General features: G+C 38.7%; 2 protein-coding genes across 2 annotated transcripts; both read left to right on the top strand.

Moving 5' to 3' along the window:
• Positions 1-4,815: 4,815 nt before the first annotated feature.
• Positions 4,816-5,466, top strand: LOC106091168 (probable prefoldin subunit 6). The gene is made up of 2 exons (XM_013257606.2): positions 4,816-5,003; positions 5,080-5,466. The coding sequence occupies exons 1-2, from the start codon at positions 4,931-4,933 to the stop codon at positions 5,382-5,384; spliced, it is 378 nt and encodes a 125-aa protein (XP_013113060.1). The 5' UTR covers positions 4,816-4,930; the 3' UTR covers positions 5,385-5,466.
• Positions 5,467-13,185: 7,719 nt separating this feature from the next.
• On the top strand, positions 13,186-15,099 carry LOC106091171 (Golgi reassembly-stacking protein 2). The gene is made up of 2 exons (XM_013257608.2): positions 13,186-13,402; positions 13,463-15,099. The coding sequence occupies exons 1-2, from the start codon at positions 13,340-13,342 to the stop codon at positions 14,852-14,854; spliced, it is 1,455 nt and encodes a 484-aa protein (XP_013113062.2). The 5' UTR covers positions 13,186-13,339; the 3' UTR covers positions 14,855-15,099.
• Positions 15,100-15,159: the final 60 nt, after the last annotated feature.

Below are 15,159 nucleotides of genomic sequence, written 5' to 3'. Positions count from 1 at the left end.
ATAATTTGTTGTTGGGCAACTACCACTACCTCTAAATGAATATAACTTGGTAGTTATCATGCCATAGGGATGTTTTATTTTTGGTGAGTAAATAAAACTACCTGGTAGTTATGTCATGTAATTTGCGACCAATAATAGGTATGTTTAATTTACCCACCAAGCGGACTTTCTCGCTTTTCTGTTCAGCTTTTCAGGCGGAATGCTGTCAAACTCCATATAAAAGAAACGTCATCGAAACTTTGGCTACAAATAGGCGGAATAGTAGAACTCTGCTTATAGTGAGGAAAATGGCAAAAAACTATTATAGTGGCAACACTTGAAACTATTACCGGCATCATTTGTTTGTTTTATTGGTTTCAGTGGTTCGTTTTTCTTCAATTATTTGAGAAAAAGTATATAAAATAGAGAAAACAATAAGTGCAGATAAAGAAACGTGTTTTGGTATGGCCACAAAAAACGTTTGATTGCTGTCAAATTTCGCTCGGGGAACAATTCAAATTTCAGCGGCCATTCCGAAAGCTGAAGAGAATATCAGCCCTCAGTTAATATGGAAAAAATTAAATCCTCGGTTAGCTAACCGGTTAAAACCATGTTTACATTTGGAGTAAATCTAGATTTGCGACTGCTGACCACTACATATATATGCTGAACACAATAAAAAGGCAGATCACAATAAAATACTGTCAAAAACATCCTTGTTAACAAATGCAAATCACTTGAATTGAAGTGCAAACGTGGATTGGAGATTATCTCGAATAAAGTGGATTTGGGTTCTATTGTAAACATCGTTTAATCTCATCGTCACCTAATTGGGTTGTTTTTTAACCATGTTTACACTTGAAGCAAATCTAGATTTGCAACGAGATTTCGGAAATTTCGTATTTTGCAACGAGGTTTCCCATACATTTTCAGTTTGAGCAAATCTACTTTATTTATACATAAAATCACGTTTAAACTAAAGCCCAAATCCACTTGATTTGAGATAATCTCCTAAACCCCGTTTAAGGCTGGTTAGGTTAGGTTGAAAAGAGGGTGCAGATATTAATCCGCCCCATGCCGCTATGGACATACACCTAAGCCAGCAATCGGCTTGTTGTGCGCTCTAAAAACTATAAAGTAACCTCTTAAAAGAAAATTTTAAGTTAGGAATTCCGTACTACTTACAAAATCTTTAATTGTTTTCAATACCACTCCCCTAAGTTGATTCATGTCTGATATTGGGTCCCCACCTAAGTACCGGTATCTGTTGGACGCGAAAGCCGGGCAATGACAAAGGAAATGCTTAAGGCTGGTACTACTTTTTTTGTGGAAAAATTTCCGAAAATCGTTCTTTCGGTGGTTTGACAAGGTTACCACTTTTAATTTATCACAATTTATCAGCTGCTTACGTGCATGTATACACACAAATTTGAGTGTGTGGGTCGTACTGAAATTTGATTTAGATTTTGTAGTATTTTCACTGCTATAAATTAAATTAGCGCAACCTTCCAAAAGCCTTTGCCAGAAAGAACCTACTTTTATCCAAATATTGTTGTTGTAATTTCAGACCATAAGGACAACACATTCTTTCACAAACCTTTTTATTTTGTACAGATTGATTGAGTTACTTGTTGTGAAAGAAATATATGTTTTTTTTCGAGTATATTTATTTATTTATATAAAAAATACTTTCTTACTTATGCATCCACAAACACTTTACTGTTTTCCATCGAGAGTAATTACATGTGAACAACATCACTAACACTAACAAACACTCAGAGTTACAATTAGAAGTTTGGCGGTCGCGTCAATTTTGTGTAAGAAAATGACTTGTTGCACATCGACTGTGATTGTGCTCTTAATGGGCGTCCCGAAATGTAAATTTTCCCTAAACGAAAAACCAGTTATGACGAAACGAACACATTTCGGCAAATTTTTCCGTTTTTTTGGAGTTTCAAAGCGAAACCCGAATATAGTACCGGCCTTTACCGGATTTAAAGCTCCCGTCAGCTGATTTTACAAAGAAAAACAGATGATCGATCCATTAAATCCAGATATAAAGAGCTGTGGTTTACACTTCAAAACCCGTTTACACTACGATTGAAGTGATTTGCATTTGTCAACAGGGATGCTTTTGACAGCGTTTTTATTGTGATCTGTATTTTTATTGCCCACAACATACATATATATTGTGGTCAGCAATTAAATTGGTGAAGCGATATTTTTAAATTTAATTACAAAATTTTATATTTTGAATAAGAAATTGTCAGATATTGAGAAAAAATTTTGCCCAAAACTACCGATAATAACCGGTATTCATACTGAAAATGTATGGGAAACCTCGTTGCGAAACACCAGATTTCCGAAATTTAGTCGCAAATCTAGATTAGCGCCAACTGTAAACAAGGCATAAATAAGTTGCGTTTATATTCATTTACAGGTAGTGGCAGTTGCCCAACAACAAAATATTGAGTGCACTATCTGTCAAAATCAGTGATAAGTGCAACACTGATTTTAAGTATGTTACCAGTTCGGTCAATTTTTCGTTGTTTGTGTTATATGGTTCTCAACTATAATACACACACACAATCAAAACTCGTTGACAGATAGGGCACTTCGCGAGAAAAAAATTTGGTATCATAACGGGACACATAGGACTACGAGCTCACTTATGTAAAATCGGTGCGGCAAGTGATAGCATGTGTAGGGCATGCGGGGAAGATGTTGAGACGTTGGAGCATTTCGTTTGTCATTGCCCGGCTTTCGCGTCCAACAGATACCGGTACTTAGGTGGAGACACAATATCAGACATGAACCAACTTAGGGGAGTGGCATTGAAAACAATTAAGGATTTTGTATGTAGCACGGAATTCCTAACTTAAAATTTTCTTTTTAGAGGTTACTTTATAGTTTTTAGAGCGCACAACAAGCCGATTGCTGGCTTAGGTGTATGTCCATAGCGGTATGGGGCGGATTAATATCTGCACTCTCTTTTCAACCTAACCTAAAGCAAAAAAACTTGCTGATTTCATTCAGAAGGACATTCCCTCATTACTTATTTCAAAATTGTAATAAAATTGTTATTTTCTCAGTATTATTTGTGAAGTGTTTCAAAAAAGTAATAGCGAAAAACATGGTTTTTCAACGGTGAAAAACGAAAATAATATCAGCCCAGGATGCACATATAAGGTGAAGTCATGCGAACAGCAGAGTAATTTTTTTTTATTTTTGTTTTGATTTCGCAGTAAATCTAAATATCAAAGGCTTGAAAACACAGCTGTGAATTTTTCTCAAATCTTTAAAAGATGTTCCATTTGATCCAATATTCCACACATAAGCAACAAAACAGTGTTAAAACGTGTTTCCTTACTTACTTTACTTTAATTGGCTATGACAGAATATTTGTTCCACTAGCCGATCGTAGAATAGCGTTCCAAGCGCCTCGATCCTCTGCGCTCATTCTAAAATTTCTGACACCAAGTTTCGAGGTGTCTCTCACAACTTGATCTTTCCATCGGGCTTTTGGTCTTCCCGGTTTGCGTGTACCACCGTGTTTGCCTTCATAAGACTTGTTTGCTGAAGCTTCTTCATCCATTCTGACAACATGACCTAGCTAACGCAGTCGTTGTATTTTGATACGTGTAACTATGCTTTAGTCGTCATTGAGCTCATACAGCTCTTGGTTCATATGTCGCCTATATTCTCCATTAACGCAAACTGGTCCATATATTTTACAAAGAATCTTTCTCTCAAATACTCCAAGCACTGCCTCATCTGCTTTTACAAGTACCCATGCTTCAGAACCATATAACAGCACCATGTTTCCACTTGTAGCAAATTTAGAATTGCAAAATGATTTCGGAAATATCATGTTTTACAACGAGGTTTCCTATACATTTTCAGTGTGATCACTTATTTGAGATTTTCAGCGAATATCCTTCCAAATTCAAATGCAACAGTGCGCTTGCAATGAATACCGATTATTATTGGGATTTTTGGGCAGCACTTTTTCTTAACATCTGATAACTTCTTATTGAAATTATAAAATTTAATAGTAATATAAAAATAAAACCATGTTTCCACTAGAGCCCTAATCCACTTGATTTGAGGTAATCTCCAAAACCCTTTACCACTACAATTTATGCGGTTTTGATTTGTCAACAGTGATTAGCATTTTCATTGCGCTCAGCATATACATTGCGGCCAGTAATTAACTTTGTGAATCGATTTTAATTAATACTAAATTTTATAATTTCAATAAGAAATTATCAGATGTTTAGAAAAAATGCAACCCAAAAATCTCAATAATAGCCGGTATTCAATGCAAACGCAGTTTTGCATTTGAATTTGGCAGGAAATCTGCTGCAAATCTCCTTATATAAGTGGATTTGCTCACATTGAAAATGTATGGGAAACCTCGTTGCAAAACACGATATTTCCGAAATCTCTTTCAAATCAAAAGTTGCTCCAAATGAAAACATGGTTTAAGTTGTAAAACAAAGTTTATTTCTAAAACCACTTTGACATTTCAATTTAATGCAATTGCCATTCAAGGTAGTTTCGTTGGGGGTAGTTTTTTGTTTTTGTGCTAACAACAGTACCTCTTAATTGTACCATGGTGTAAGCCATAAATGTGTTTTGGAGATTATCTCATATCAAGAGGATTTGTACTGGCAAATTTTTATTGGACCTATCATATTATTGGTTTCAATTGCAATCAATATAATATATCGATCAACTAATCTGAACTCTCTCCAGACATTTCTCCAAAAAATTTCTTTCTGTGTACCATGTGTTTCCCATGGTTGCTGAGAATGATTCACTCAATACCATTATTCGAATTAACAACCCTGTCCCCATGGCTATAAGATTTTAATTTTCTTCTTTCATCGAAGCATCTGCTTTCAACTTGTTCAACATTAGTTAAAACTTAAGAATAACGATACAAAAAATGGATAAAAATAGTGCCGCTTTGTTAAAGAAATTGCAATCTGAATTGGAAGCTTATCAGAACCAACAGAAAAGTACGTATTTAAGTAAATTCTCTTAACCACTGGTATCAATGGGTTGTTTGTGTGTGTGTCTGCCTTTCCTTTGCAGCATGCCTAAAGTTGGTGAAACAACGTACTTTGCTGGAAAGCCAACTTAATGAAAACAAATGTGTTTTGGATGAATTAAACCTTTTGGTTCCCGACAACAAAGTCTATAAATTATATGGTCCGGTTTTGGTGAAGCAGGATCTTGAGGAGTCTCGTCAAAATGTTGGAAAACGTATTGAATATATTTCCAAAGAACTGAAGAGCTCAACCGAAACTCTGGAAAGTGTGGAAAAGGATATGGCAAAACATCGCGAATCGGTGCAAAAATTGCAACAGCAATATCAAGTAGCTTTGGCAATGAAGTAACAATCTTAACTTCCGATAATGTTGACGAAAGGCTTAAAAAATAAAAAAAAAAATGATTTTGTTGTATATGCCATAAATTCAACTTTTGCAAGTTTTCGAATCAGAAAATTAATATGTATTGTATATTCAAATTTGACAACATAATTGACTGTGCCTCAATTCATATGTATATTCAATTTTGACAACGTATTTGACTGCCTCGTTCTTGATTAGGATATCGAAAATGTAGCAGTTGCTATTGTTTCATAAGGTGCATTTCATGCAATAGGGAGTCGTACCATTTTATTAGGCTTGTTTTATTGATCCAACAGCTGGCGATATTTATACATTATAGCTGGTACTGTTCGTTTTTCGTGATTGCTTTTTAAGATAATAGATTTTGAAGCAAATGGCTGGTACTATGTTAATTTTTCGTGATTACCTTTTTTAGATAATAGATTTTGAAGCAAACAAATTGCTAATTTCATTCAGTGGGACATTCCTTCATTAATTATGGAAAAATATTCATAATAGTATTCTGTTTTCATTGAGATTTTTGTAGTGTTTCCAAAAAGTAACCGTGAAAAATTTGTGTTTTCAACTGTGAAGTCGACATCGCAGAATAATACACTTCTACTTAAATCAAACGTGCCCTAAAGCTAGGTGAACAGCCGTATTGTCCAGGATGCTCTTATAAGGTGAGGTCATGCGACAGCCGAGTACAATTTTTTATTTTTGTTTTGATTTTGCAGTAAATCTAAATGTCGAAGGCTTGATAACACAGCTGTGATTTTTTCTAAAATCTTAAAAATATGTTCTATTTGATACGGTATTCCACGAAAATACAAATATAAAACACATTTGAAGAAGAAAAGTTGTAAAACAAAGTTTATTTCTAAAACCACCTTGACATTTCAATTTACGGCAATTGCCATTCAAGGTAATTTCGTGGGGATAGATTTTTGTTGTTGTGCTAATGACACTACCTCTTAATTGTACCATGCGTATTGTCTAATCTGCGTTTGAAACTTGAATTTTAATGAACCCGTACCAGATGATATGATTTCTATTCTGGGATACAATATATTTAGGAATGTCAAGTAAAAGGTTATCTGCAAATATAAACAAACATCTGTTAACTGTCGACCAGGTTTAACGGTACAAAGATGACAGATTTTGGTTCGCATTCTCTATGTTGTTATCTTCTTTCTCTGCTCATGTACGCACACGTATACACAAACTCATACAAATATCTTTGTGTTCGTTGGCAAAACGTCGATCAGCTTGATGACAACATGGCAGATAGCACCATATGAATTGTGGTTGTTGTACAATTGAGACACTCCAAAGCCTTTGTGTTAATCATGGTGAAACCCTATGCTATAAAATAAAACGTTTCTCTTACTTTTCGTCCACTGTTGTTTATCTCTTTAACGCCAACAGAAAAAGAAATTACCATTTCTCAATTTAGTGAATCGTTTCAAGAGAAATTGATGGCTGGCATAACATATACCAACAATCAGCTTCAAGAAGAGCTATTAAGTATGTCAACGAGATTATCAAAGAGGGAGAGGGATGATTTATCAAATCCAAAAAACATAGCAAAAACACCTGACCTGTTTCGATCTAAAAATAATATAATACATCAATCCGAAATGCGCTTTGAGAGGCAGTGGATGATGTTCAAAGAAGCTCTTAAGGAAACTGTAGAGAGATTGAACACATCTTTGAATAAAATATTAGAAGAAGAAACTCTTAAACCATGTCGACTCACACATTCAACAAATTGCAGTGAAAGCAAATGAAATAGATGGACGCTTACAGAAGGTTGAAGTTAAATGTACGAAAATAATCAACATGAAAGAAGAAATAAAAAACTAAGGATACATTTGTCAAGGCCACCGTAGCGCAAAGGTTTGCATGTCCGCCTATGACGCTGAACGCCTGGGTTCGAATCCTGGCGAGACCATCAGAAAAAAAATTGTTTGCCGTTGTTTTTCCCCTCCTAATGCTGGCAACTTTTATGAAGTACTATGGCATGTAAACTTCTCTCCAAAGAAGTGTCGCACTGCGGCACTCCTTTCGGACTCGGCTATAAAAAGGAGGCCCCTTATCACTGAGCTTAAACTTGAATCGGACTGCACTCATTGATATGTGAGAAGTTTGCCTCTGTTCCTTAGAGGAAGGTTCATGGGTAAAATTTGCATTTACATTTGTCAAGACAAGAAAACATGTCGGTCTCTTGTGATCTTCGGGTAAATGGCATATCATTTGGAGAGTCTGGATCAGATCTTTGACTGTATATGTAAAACAATAAACATAGCAACACCATCATACAAATCCATATACCGTCTGAAAGGCAAAGGAGGGAATTATGGTAATATTTTTATCGAAACCTCTTGGCATATTGGTAATATCGTTGACATACAGTGAAAAAAGCAATGGTCCCAGCACTTACCCCTGGGGAACACCACGTGAACATGTGAAGTAACCAGAAGAGCAGCCATTTACGGAAACAGATTGTATCCTTTCGGACAGATATGATTCCACAAGTTTCGCCACATAATGGCCGAAAACGGAACAAATTCCTAAGCTTCCAAATTAAAATATCATGGCATACTGCGTCAAAGGCTTTTGAATGATCGAGGAGAATAGGAATGAAATATTTTTATTATCAATGGTAGAGCGAATAATCTCCATAACATTTAGATAAATTCACTTATCTGCCTTTGAAGGATCGTCTCGGACGCCTTTGACAAAACAGATCGTGGTTTGCCGGGAGAGGTCAATTTCTTCAGGTGGTCGTTCTCCAAGTACTACATTCACCCGGTAGCCATTTACCGCATCTGTTACCGGGTCTGCATAAATGTTGTCTAGACCAGCTTGATAGCGCTGAACCTCACGCTCTAGATCATGTAGATCTGCTTTAAGACTTCTGGGCGATGGATATCTATCCAGAAGATGATGATTTGGGTGGTCTCTGCGATAACAGGCCAAAAGGTATTGCTTAGACAGCATGTAGTTATGTCTTCGCACTGGTAGGATCTTTGCCCCTGAGGGCTGTCTCCTCAGTTCTTATGTTGACCACATAAGAACTGAGGACACAGCCCGTCGCAGTTCGAAGAGCGGCATTCTGGCAGATCTGAATATTATTTGACTGCGTGTCACAGAGCTGACGAGATCACACTGGCGCAGCATAACTTACCACAGACCGGCCAATTGCTTTGTACGTGGTCAACAAGGTTTCTTTGTCTGCACCGCTAGCGCCTTTGGGCAAGTGACTTGAGGTCCTTGTTTCTACCTTTGACTTTATCGCTAATTGCTGTGGCATGTGGGGAAAATGTGTATGAGATAAGGTAGATGGTCAACCTATCGCAGACGTCAACAATGAGTGGGGGGGCTTGTTGCCATGAACGCATAATCGTCCGAATGTGATACGATCTCTATGCCGTCTGGAGGCGGTGGAATGGAGGATAGGTAGAGTTTAAAGAGTGCTGGAGATATTACCCTGCCTTGGGGAACTCACTCTACGGTGTTTCGACTTCTTATCCCTAAATTCCACAAATAATTGGAGACCACACAAATAATTCACGACCCACCGTTTCAGGCCTGGCTGTAGGGATCTGTTGGCGATGTCCTCAAATAGTTTGGCAAGGCTGACCGTGTCGAATGGCTTGAGTAGGTCAAGTGCCACGAGGACCGTCCTCTCACATGGCCTTGTCTGATTAAAGCCACGGCAAATGTGTGCGGTAATGGCATGCAAAGCAGTTGTTGTGCTATGCAGTCTTTGGAATCCATGTTGATGCTCGGCAAATGGAAATTCCCTGCGAGGCTCGGGAGGAGTAATGCCTCAAGCGTCTTTGCTACGGGTGAGAGAAGGGAGATCGGTCGGTACGACTCCCCCAAACCAGGCTTCAGTAGCGGGATCACTCTACCCGTTTTCAAGACATCGGGAACTGTAAGTGTTCAAAGACAGGTTGAGGACAGTTGTAAGGTAGTCAACTCCAGGTAAATCCAAATTTTTCAAAATCAATGTAGAGATTCCGTCAGTGCCCAACGCCTTGGATGATTTGGCGCCATAGATGACATTCGTAACTTCGCCCACGGTAAATTGTGAAGGCTGCCCATCGGCTCGGAGACCACGAATACGGCGAATGGCTCTCCTCCTTGCCCTGTCTCTCTCGGGATGCACAATAAATTGACGGTTGAACAACCTGGGGCATCTCTTCGGATCAGTCACGGTTACTTCGCCAAAAGTGACTAAGGTCCTGTCATCCCGTCTACCGGGGTTCAAGAGTGACTTAACAGTAGACCACAGCTTGCCTAAACCGGTGCCTAAATTACATTGCTCTGAGTGTTCCAGCCACAAATTCCGCTTATGTACGTTGACTATCCTGTTTATTTTCAGATTCAGCTCGCTGATTCTGGGGTTAGTGGGGTCCATGCAACGAATCTCATCACGCTCGTCTGCGAGTACCACTGCCTGTGCCGGGGAGTTGGGCCACACTTGGGGTTTTCGACCGACTGGTATAAAGCGAGAGGCTACTGCGTTAGTGATGTTTCGGAATTTCCTCTCGGCAACTAGCACATCCGAGGGGCTAGACAGTTCACTGAAGCGGCGATTGGTATATTCTCTGAAGCCAGCCCAATCGGCCTTCTTTTGATTGATAAAACGAAGTTATGAAGTCGGGTGGTCGGTCGATGGTGAGAATTATGGGGAGGTGGTCTGACCCCAAAGAGATGACGGCTTTCCAGGATACGTCACTCAGGAGATCAGGGGATACAATGGAAATGTCTGGCGAGTTGCTGCACCTCCTCCTAATCCTATGGGGGGCATCCTCATTCACCTTGCAAAACGTGGAGCCTTCAATCTACTCTGCCAAAGCTGTGCCACGCTGGTCATTACCTAGGGAAGAATGCCATGAAGTGTGATGCGCATTAAATTCCCCTAGAGATCGTATCATATGCGGACGATTGTGCGATCACGGCATCAGGCCCCCCACCCATTGATGACATCTGCGATAGGTTGAAAGTCTAACTCAACGAGCTTGCCTCATATTTCGCTGTATGAAATCTGAAGATATCTGACACCAAATCTTCAGCCACATTGTTCACTACAAATACGAGTGAGGTGAATACTGAGCTGACTGTGATGGTCGATGGAGAAATGATTCCGACCATCAAGTGTCCCAAAATACTTGGTGTTACATTTGACAGCTCTTACATATTCTCCCCACATGCCACAGCAATCTCCGATAAAGTCAAAAGTAGAAACAAGGTCCTCAAGTCACTTGCTGGCAGCGCTTGGGATGCAGACAAAGAAACCTTGTTGACCACGTACAAAGCAATTGGCCGGTCTGTGGTAAGTTATGCAGCGCCAGTGTGGTCTTGTCAACTTTGTGACCCGCAGTGGAATAATATTCAGATCTGTCAGAATGCCGACTTCGAACTGCGACGGGCTGTCACCTCAGTTCTCATGTGGACCACCTCCATCAGGAGACAAAGATCCTACCAGTGCGAAGACATAACTACATGCTGTCTAAGCAATACCTTTTGGGCTGTTATCGCAGAAACCATCCAAATCATCATCTTGTGGATAAACATCCACCAGCCAGTAGCCTTAAGATAGATCTACATGATCTAGAGCGTGAGGTTCAGCGCTACAAGAGAGAACCTCTAGATAAAGCGGCATATCAAGCGGGTCTGAACAACATTCATGCAGACAGGGTAGCAGATGCGGTAATTGGCTACCGGGTGAATGTAGTCCTTGGAGAACGACCGCCACCCATTGCACCTGAAGAAATCGACCTCCCCGGCAAACCAGAGTAGTTCTGGCTCAATTACGTTCGGGCAGATGCAGCCGCCTCAATTCCCACAGAGCTAGGATTGATGCCGACGTGCAAGATGCATGTCCCGATTGTAACCAGGGACCGCACGATACACGTCATCTGTTTAACTGCCCGGCCAGACCCACTCGACTCCGACCCAGATCCCTGTGGACGCACCCTATCTTAGTCGCAGAGTTCCTGGGTCTTGACACTCAACAGAATCAAGCAGACGAAAAATAGAACACAACAACAAAAATGGCACGAACTATTGGGTTGCCCAAAAAGTGATTGCGGATTTTTTAAAAGAAAGTAAATGCATTTTTAATAAATCTTAGAATGAACTTTAATCAAATATACTGTTTTTACACTTTTTTTCTAAAGCAACCTAAAAGTCACAGCTGATAAATGACAGAAGAAAGAATGCAATTACAGAGTCACAAGCTGTGAAAAAAATTTGTCAACGCCGACTATATGAAAAATCCGCAATTATGTTTTGGGCAACCCAATAGTAACATAGTTGCACTAATAACTGATTTTGACAAATAGTGAACACAATATTTTGTTGTTGGGCAACTGCCACTACCTGTAAATTATTGGGTTGCCCAAAAAGTAATTGCGGATTTTTCATATAGTCGGGTTTGACAATTTTTTTCACAGCTTGTGACTCTGTAATTGCATTCTTTCTTCACTATTTGTCAAAATCAGTTATTAGTGCAACTATGTTACTATTGGGTTGCCCAAAAAGTAATTGCGGATTTTTCATATAGTCGGGTTTACCAATTTTTTTCACAGCTTGTGACTCTGTAATTGCATTCTTTCTTCTGTCAGTTATCAGCTGTTACTTTTAGCTTGCTTTGGAAAAAAAGTGTAAAAAAAGTATATTTGATTAAAGTTCATTCTAAGTTCTATTAAAAATCCATTTACTTTCTTTTAAAAAATCCGCAATTACTTTTTGGGCAACCCAATAATATATCTTGACAAATTTATACAAGGTTAAGTCATTAGCCCAGGTGATGAAATTTTCTAATTCCAGAGTTGTATGCAAATCCCACTAGAACCTCAAATGCTCTGTTTTGGATTCTAACGGGTTTTTATGTTTTGTTTTTTTTTTTCACATTGTATAGTTTGAATTTATAATTTACACGTTTATAATCATAAATCGTTTGATTTTGTGGCTGCTAAACATTCTAATTCAACTAAAAACTAGAATGTCAATTAGTAAGTGTCCAAAAATTTGACAGCCTAGTGGGAATTCACCATGACATAACTACCAGGTAGTAAGATATATTCATATACAGACAGTGGTAGTTGCCCAACAAAAAAATATTCTGATTTTGAGTATGTTACTAGTTCACACCATTTTTCGTTCTTAACTATAATACACACACACAACCAAAACTCGTTGACAGATAGTGCACTTCACGAGAAAAAATTGTACTCAGCTATTTACGGTACACTACCTGGTAATTATGTCATGGTGAATTCCCACAAGGCCGTCAAATTCCTGAACACTTCCTAATTGACATTTTAGTTTTTTTTTGCATTATCATGTGTAGCAGCCACAATATCAAAAGATTTATGATTATAAAGGTGTAAATTATAAATTCAAACTATAAAAATGTGACAAAAATGTAAAACCCCAAACAAGCATTTGAGGTTCTAGTGGAAATTGGAAATTTCATAACCTAGGCTAATGACTTAACCTTGTATAAATTTGCCAAGATATATTAATTTACAGGTAGTGGCAGTTGCCCAAAATCAGAGTTGCACTAATCACTGATTTTGACACACAGTGCGCTCAATATTTTGTTGTTTGGCAACTGCCAATACCGTAAATGAATATAACATGGAATTCACGCTACCATTCCCACAGTGTTGTATTGTTTATTCATTGTTGCTGGGCTAATGCTTTACCTTGTACAAATTTGCCTTGGCATAGTGGGTGTTTAGCGAAAAATTACAAAATAATACTGGCAACACTGGTAAGAATTATTTCTTCTATTTTTCTGATAGTGCCACGCAATTGTTAGGGCGATAATCCAAGTTCTTTTCTACTTATTACATTTTTCACTTTCAGCAAGCTACATAAAGATAACTTGAACATCTTATTGATAGTTAAGCGAAATAGAGGAGAAGTAAGATTAACAAATGGGTTCAGGACAAAGTGTTGAAATCCCTGGAGGAGGCACTGAAGGGTACCACGTATTAAAGGTTGAAACAGTGATGTTCTTTAAGTAGAACTTTCTAATATCCTTTATCTTTATTTAAAAGGTTCAAGACAATTCGCCTGGTCAAAAAGCTGGATTGGAGGCATTCTTTGACTTCATCATTGCCATAGCGGGAACAAGACTGGACCAAGACAACGACATGCTGAAGGAGTTGTTAAGACAAAATGTTGATAAACCTGCAAAATTAGTTGTATATTCAAGTAAAACGCAAACGGTGCGTGAATTGACCTTAACTCCAAGCACTGGTTGGGGTGGCCAGGGCTTGTTAGGGGTCAGTATACGATTTTGCTCATTTGAAGGAGCCAATGAACATGTGTGGCACATACTAGAAGTATATCCAGATTCCCCAGCACAATTGGCTGGTTTGAGAGCATACTCGGACTACGTCATTGGTGCCGATGCCATACGACATGAGAATGACGATTTGTTTACATTGATAATGACACATGAGCAACAACCTCTTAAAATGTATGTTTACAATATTGACGATGATGCCTGTCGTGAAGTTACCATTAAGCCTAATTCTAATTGGGGCGGTGAGGGTGCCTTGGGATGTGGAATAGGTTATGGGTATCTACATCGTATACCTCTTCAGGCTGGTAGCTCTGCCGTTGCACAGCCTCCAACAAGCATACCTACTCCCATATCGGTGCCAGCTCCAACTGCGGGACCAGCTCCAGTGGCGGCTGCAACTAGCACTGTTATTGCACCTACTTTGCCCTATGTGCCTCCTTTGAGCAATACGTTTGCTCCTGCTGCGACAACAGCCTCAACGAATCCACAACAAAGCGTTTTTAAACAATACTTCAATCCGGACGACAACACCTCGGAACTAATTACTGGAGCAGAACCTCCAAAATGCTTATCAAGTGAAAACGACCAATCCAATGCAATAGCGCAAAAAGATCTAAGTGATAATGTGACTGCAACTCCACTAGCCCAACATCAAACGAAAGCCACGACATCGACAACTGAAGCGCCAAGCGCTCCAACACAGACCGACGTAACCGTTCCAACAACAATTGGCACGACTTTACCACCGCCAACAAATCTTTATATACCAGGAGTTCTACAAGCACCTACGACTAACAATGCTTCGAACATACAATTACCTTATCCACAGGCTACAGCGCCATCTCAAATGGCACCTGTGGATGGCTCTAATGCAATTCCTATGTACTCCACTGGGGTACAACAACAATATATGTCATCACCAGCTGCACTTTCTTATCCAGCGGCTCAAACAATCGCCAGTTATCCACAGATGCAACCACCACCGATGGGTTATCCAACACAGCAAACGCCAATGCCACCACAAATGGCTTATCACCATCAACAACAACAGCAGCAACAACATCCCATACCTACAACAATATCTACATCTACGACCAATGTAAACCACCCCACATCTGCTTCAGCAGCATTCACCAATTAAGTTATTTATGATTTGATTTGCATTCTATCTTTGTTTTGTTTATTATGATTTTCTATCTATTTCCATACATATGTACGTATATTCCATATAAGGTATGGGGAAAAATAGAATGCCTTCTAAACTGTTTCTCCTCTTTAATGCTAAATCTACCTACTATTATTATGTTTACGCTTGTATTAATTAAATAGTTTGCAATACATCAAAACTTATAATACATAAAATAATTATCGTTATAAAACCTATAATGCTTTACAAACAATTTTTTATTGAGTAAATAACATAAATTTATATGTACACTTCATAAA

This window comes from Stomoxys calcitrans, chromosome 1 (assembly GCF_963082655.1).
Source record: "Stomoxys calcitrans chromosome 1, idStoCalc2.1, whole genome shotgun sequence".
NCBI lineage: Eukaryota > Metazoa > Arthropoda > Insecta > Diptera > Muscidae > Stomoxys > Stomoxys calcitrans.
This window is presented reverse-complemented; position numbering and strand designations above follow the sequence as displayed.

Coding starts and splice junctions, on each gene's coding strand:
- LOC106091171 (XM_013257608.2), top strand. CDS start 13,340: ATGGGTTCAGGACAAAGTGTTGAAATCCCTGGAGGAGGCACTGAAGGG. Junction 13,403..13,462: donor AAGGGTACCACGTATTAAAG/GTTGAAACAGTG, acceptor TTTATTTAAAAG/GTTCAAGACAATTCGCCTGG.
- LOC106091168 (XM_013257606.2), top strand. CDS start 4,931: ATGGATAAAAATAGTGCCGCTTTGTTAAAGAAATTGCAATCTGAATTG. Junction 5,004..5,079: donor TTATCAGAACCAACAGAAAA/GTACGTATTTAA, acceptor TTTCCTTTGCAG/CATGCCTAAAGTTGGTGAAA.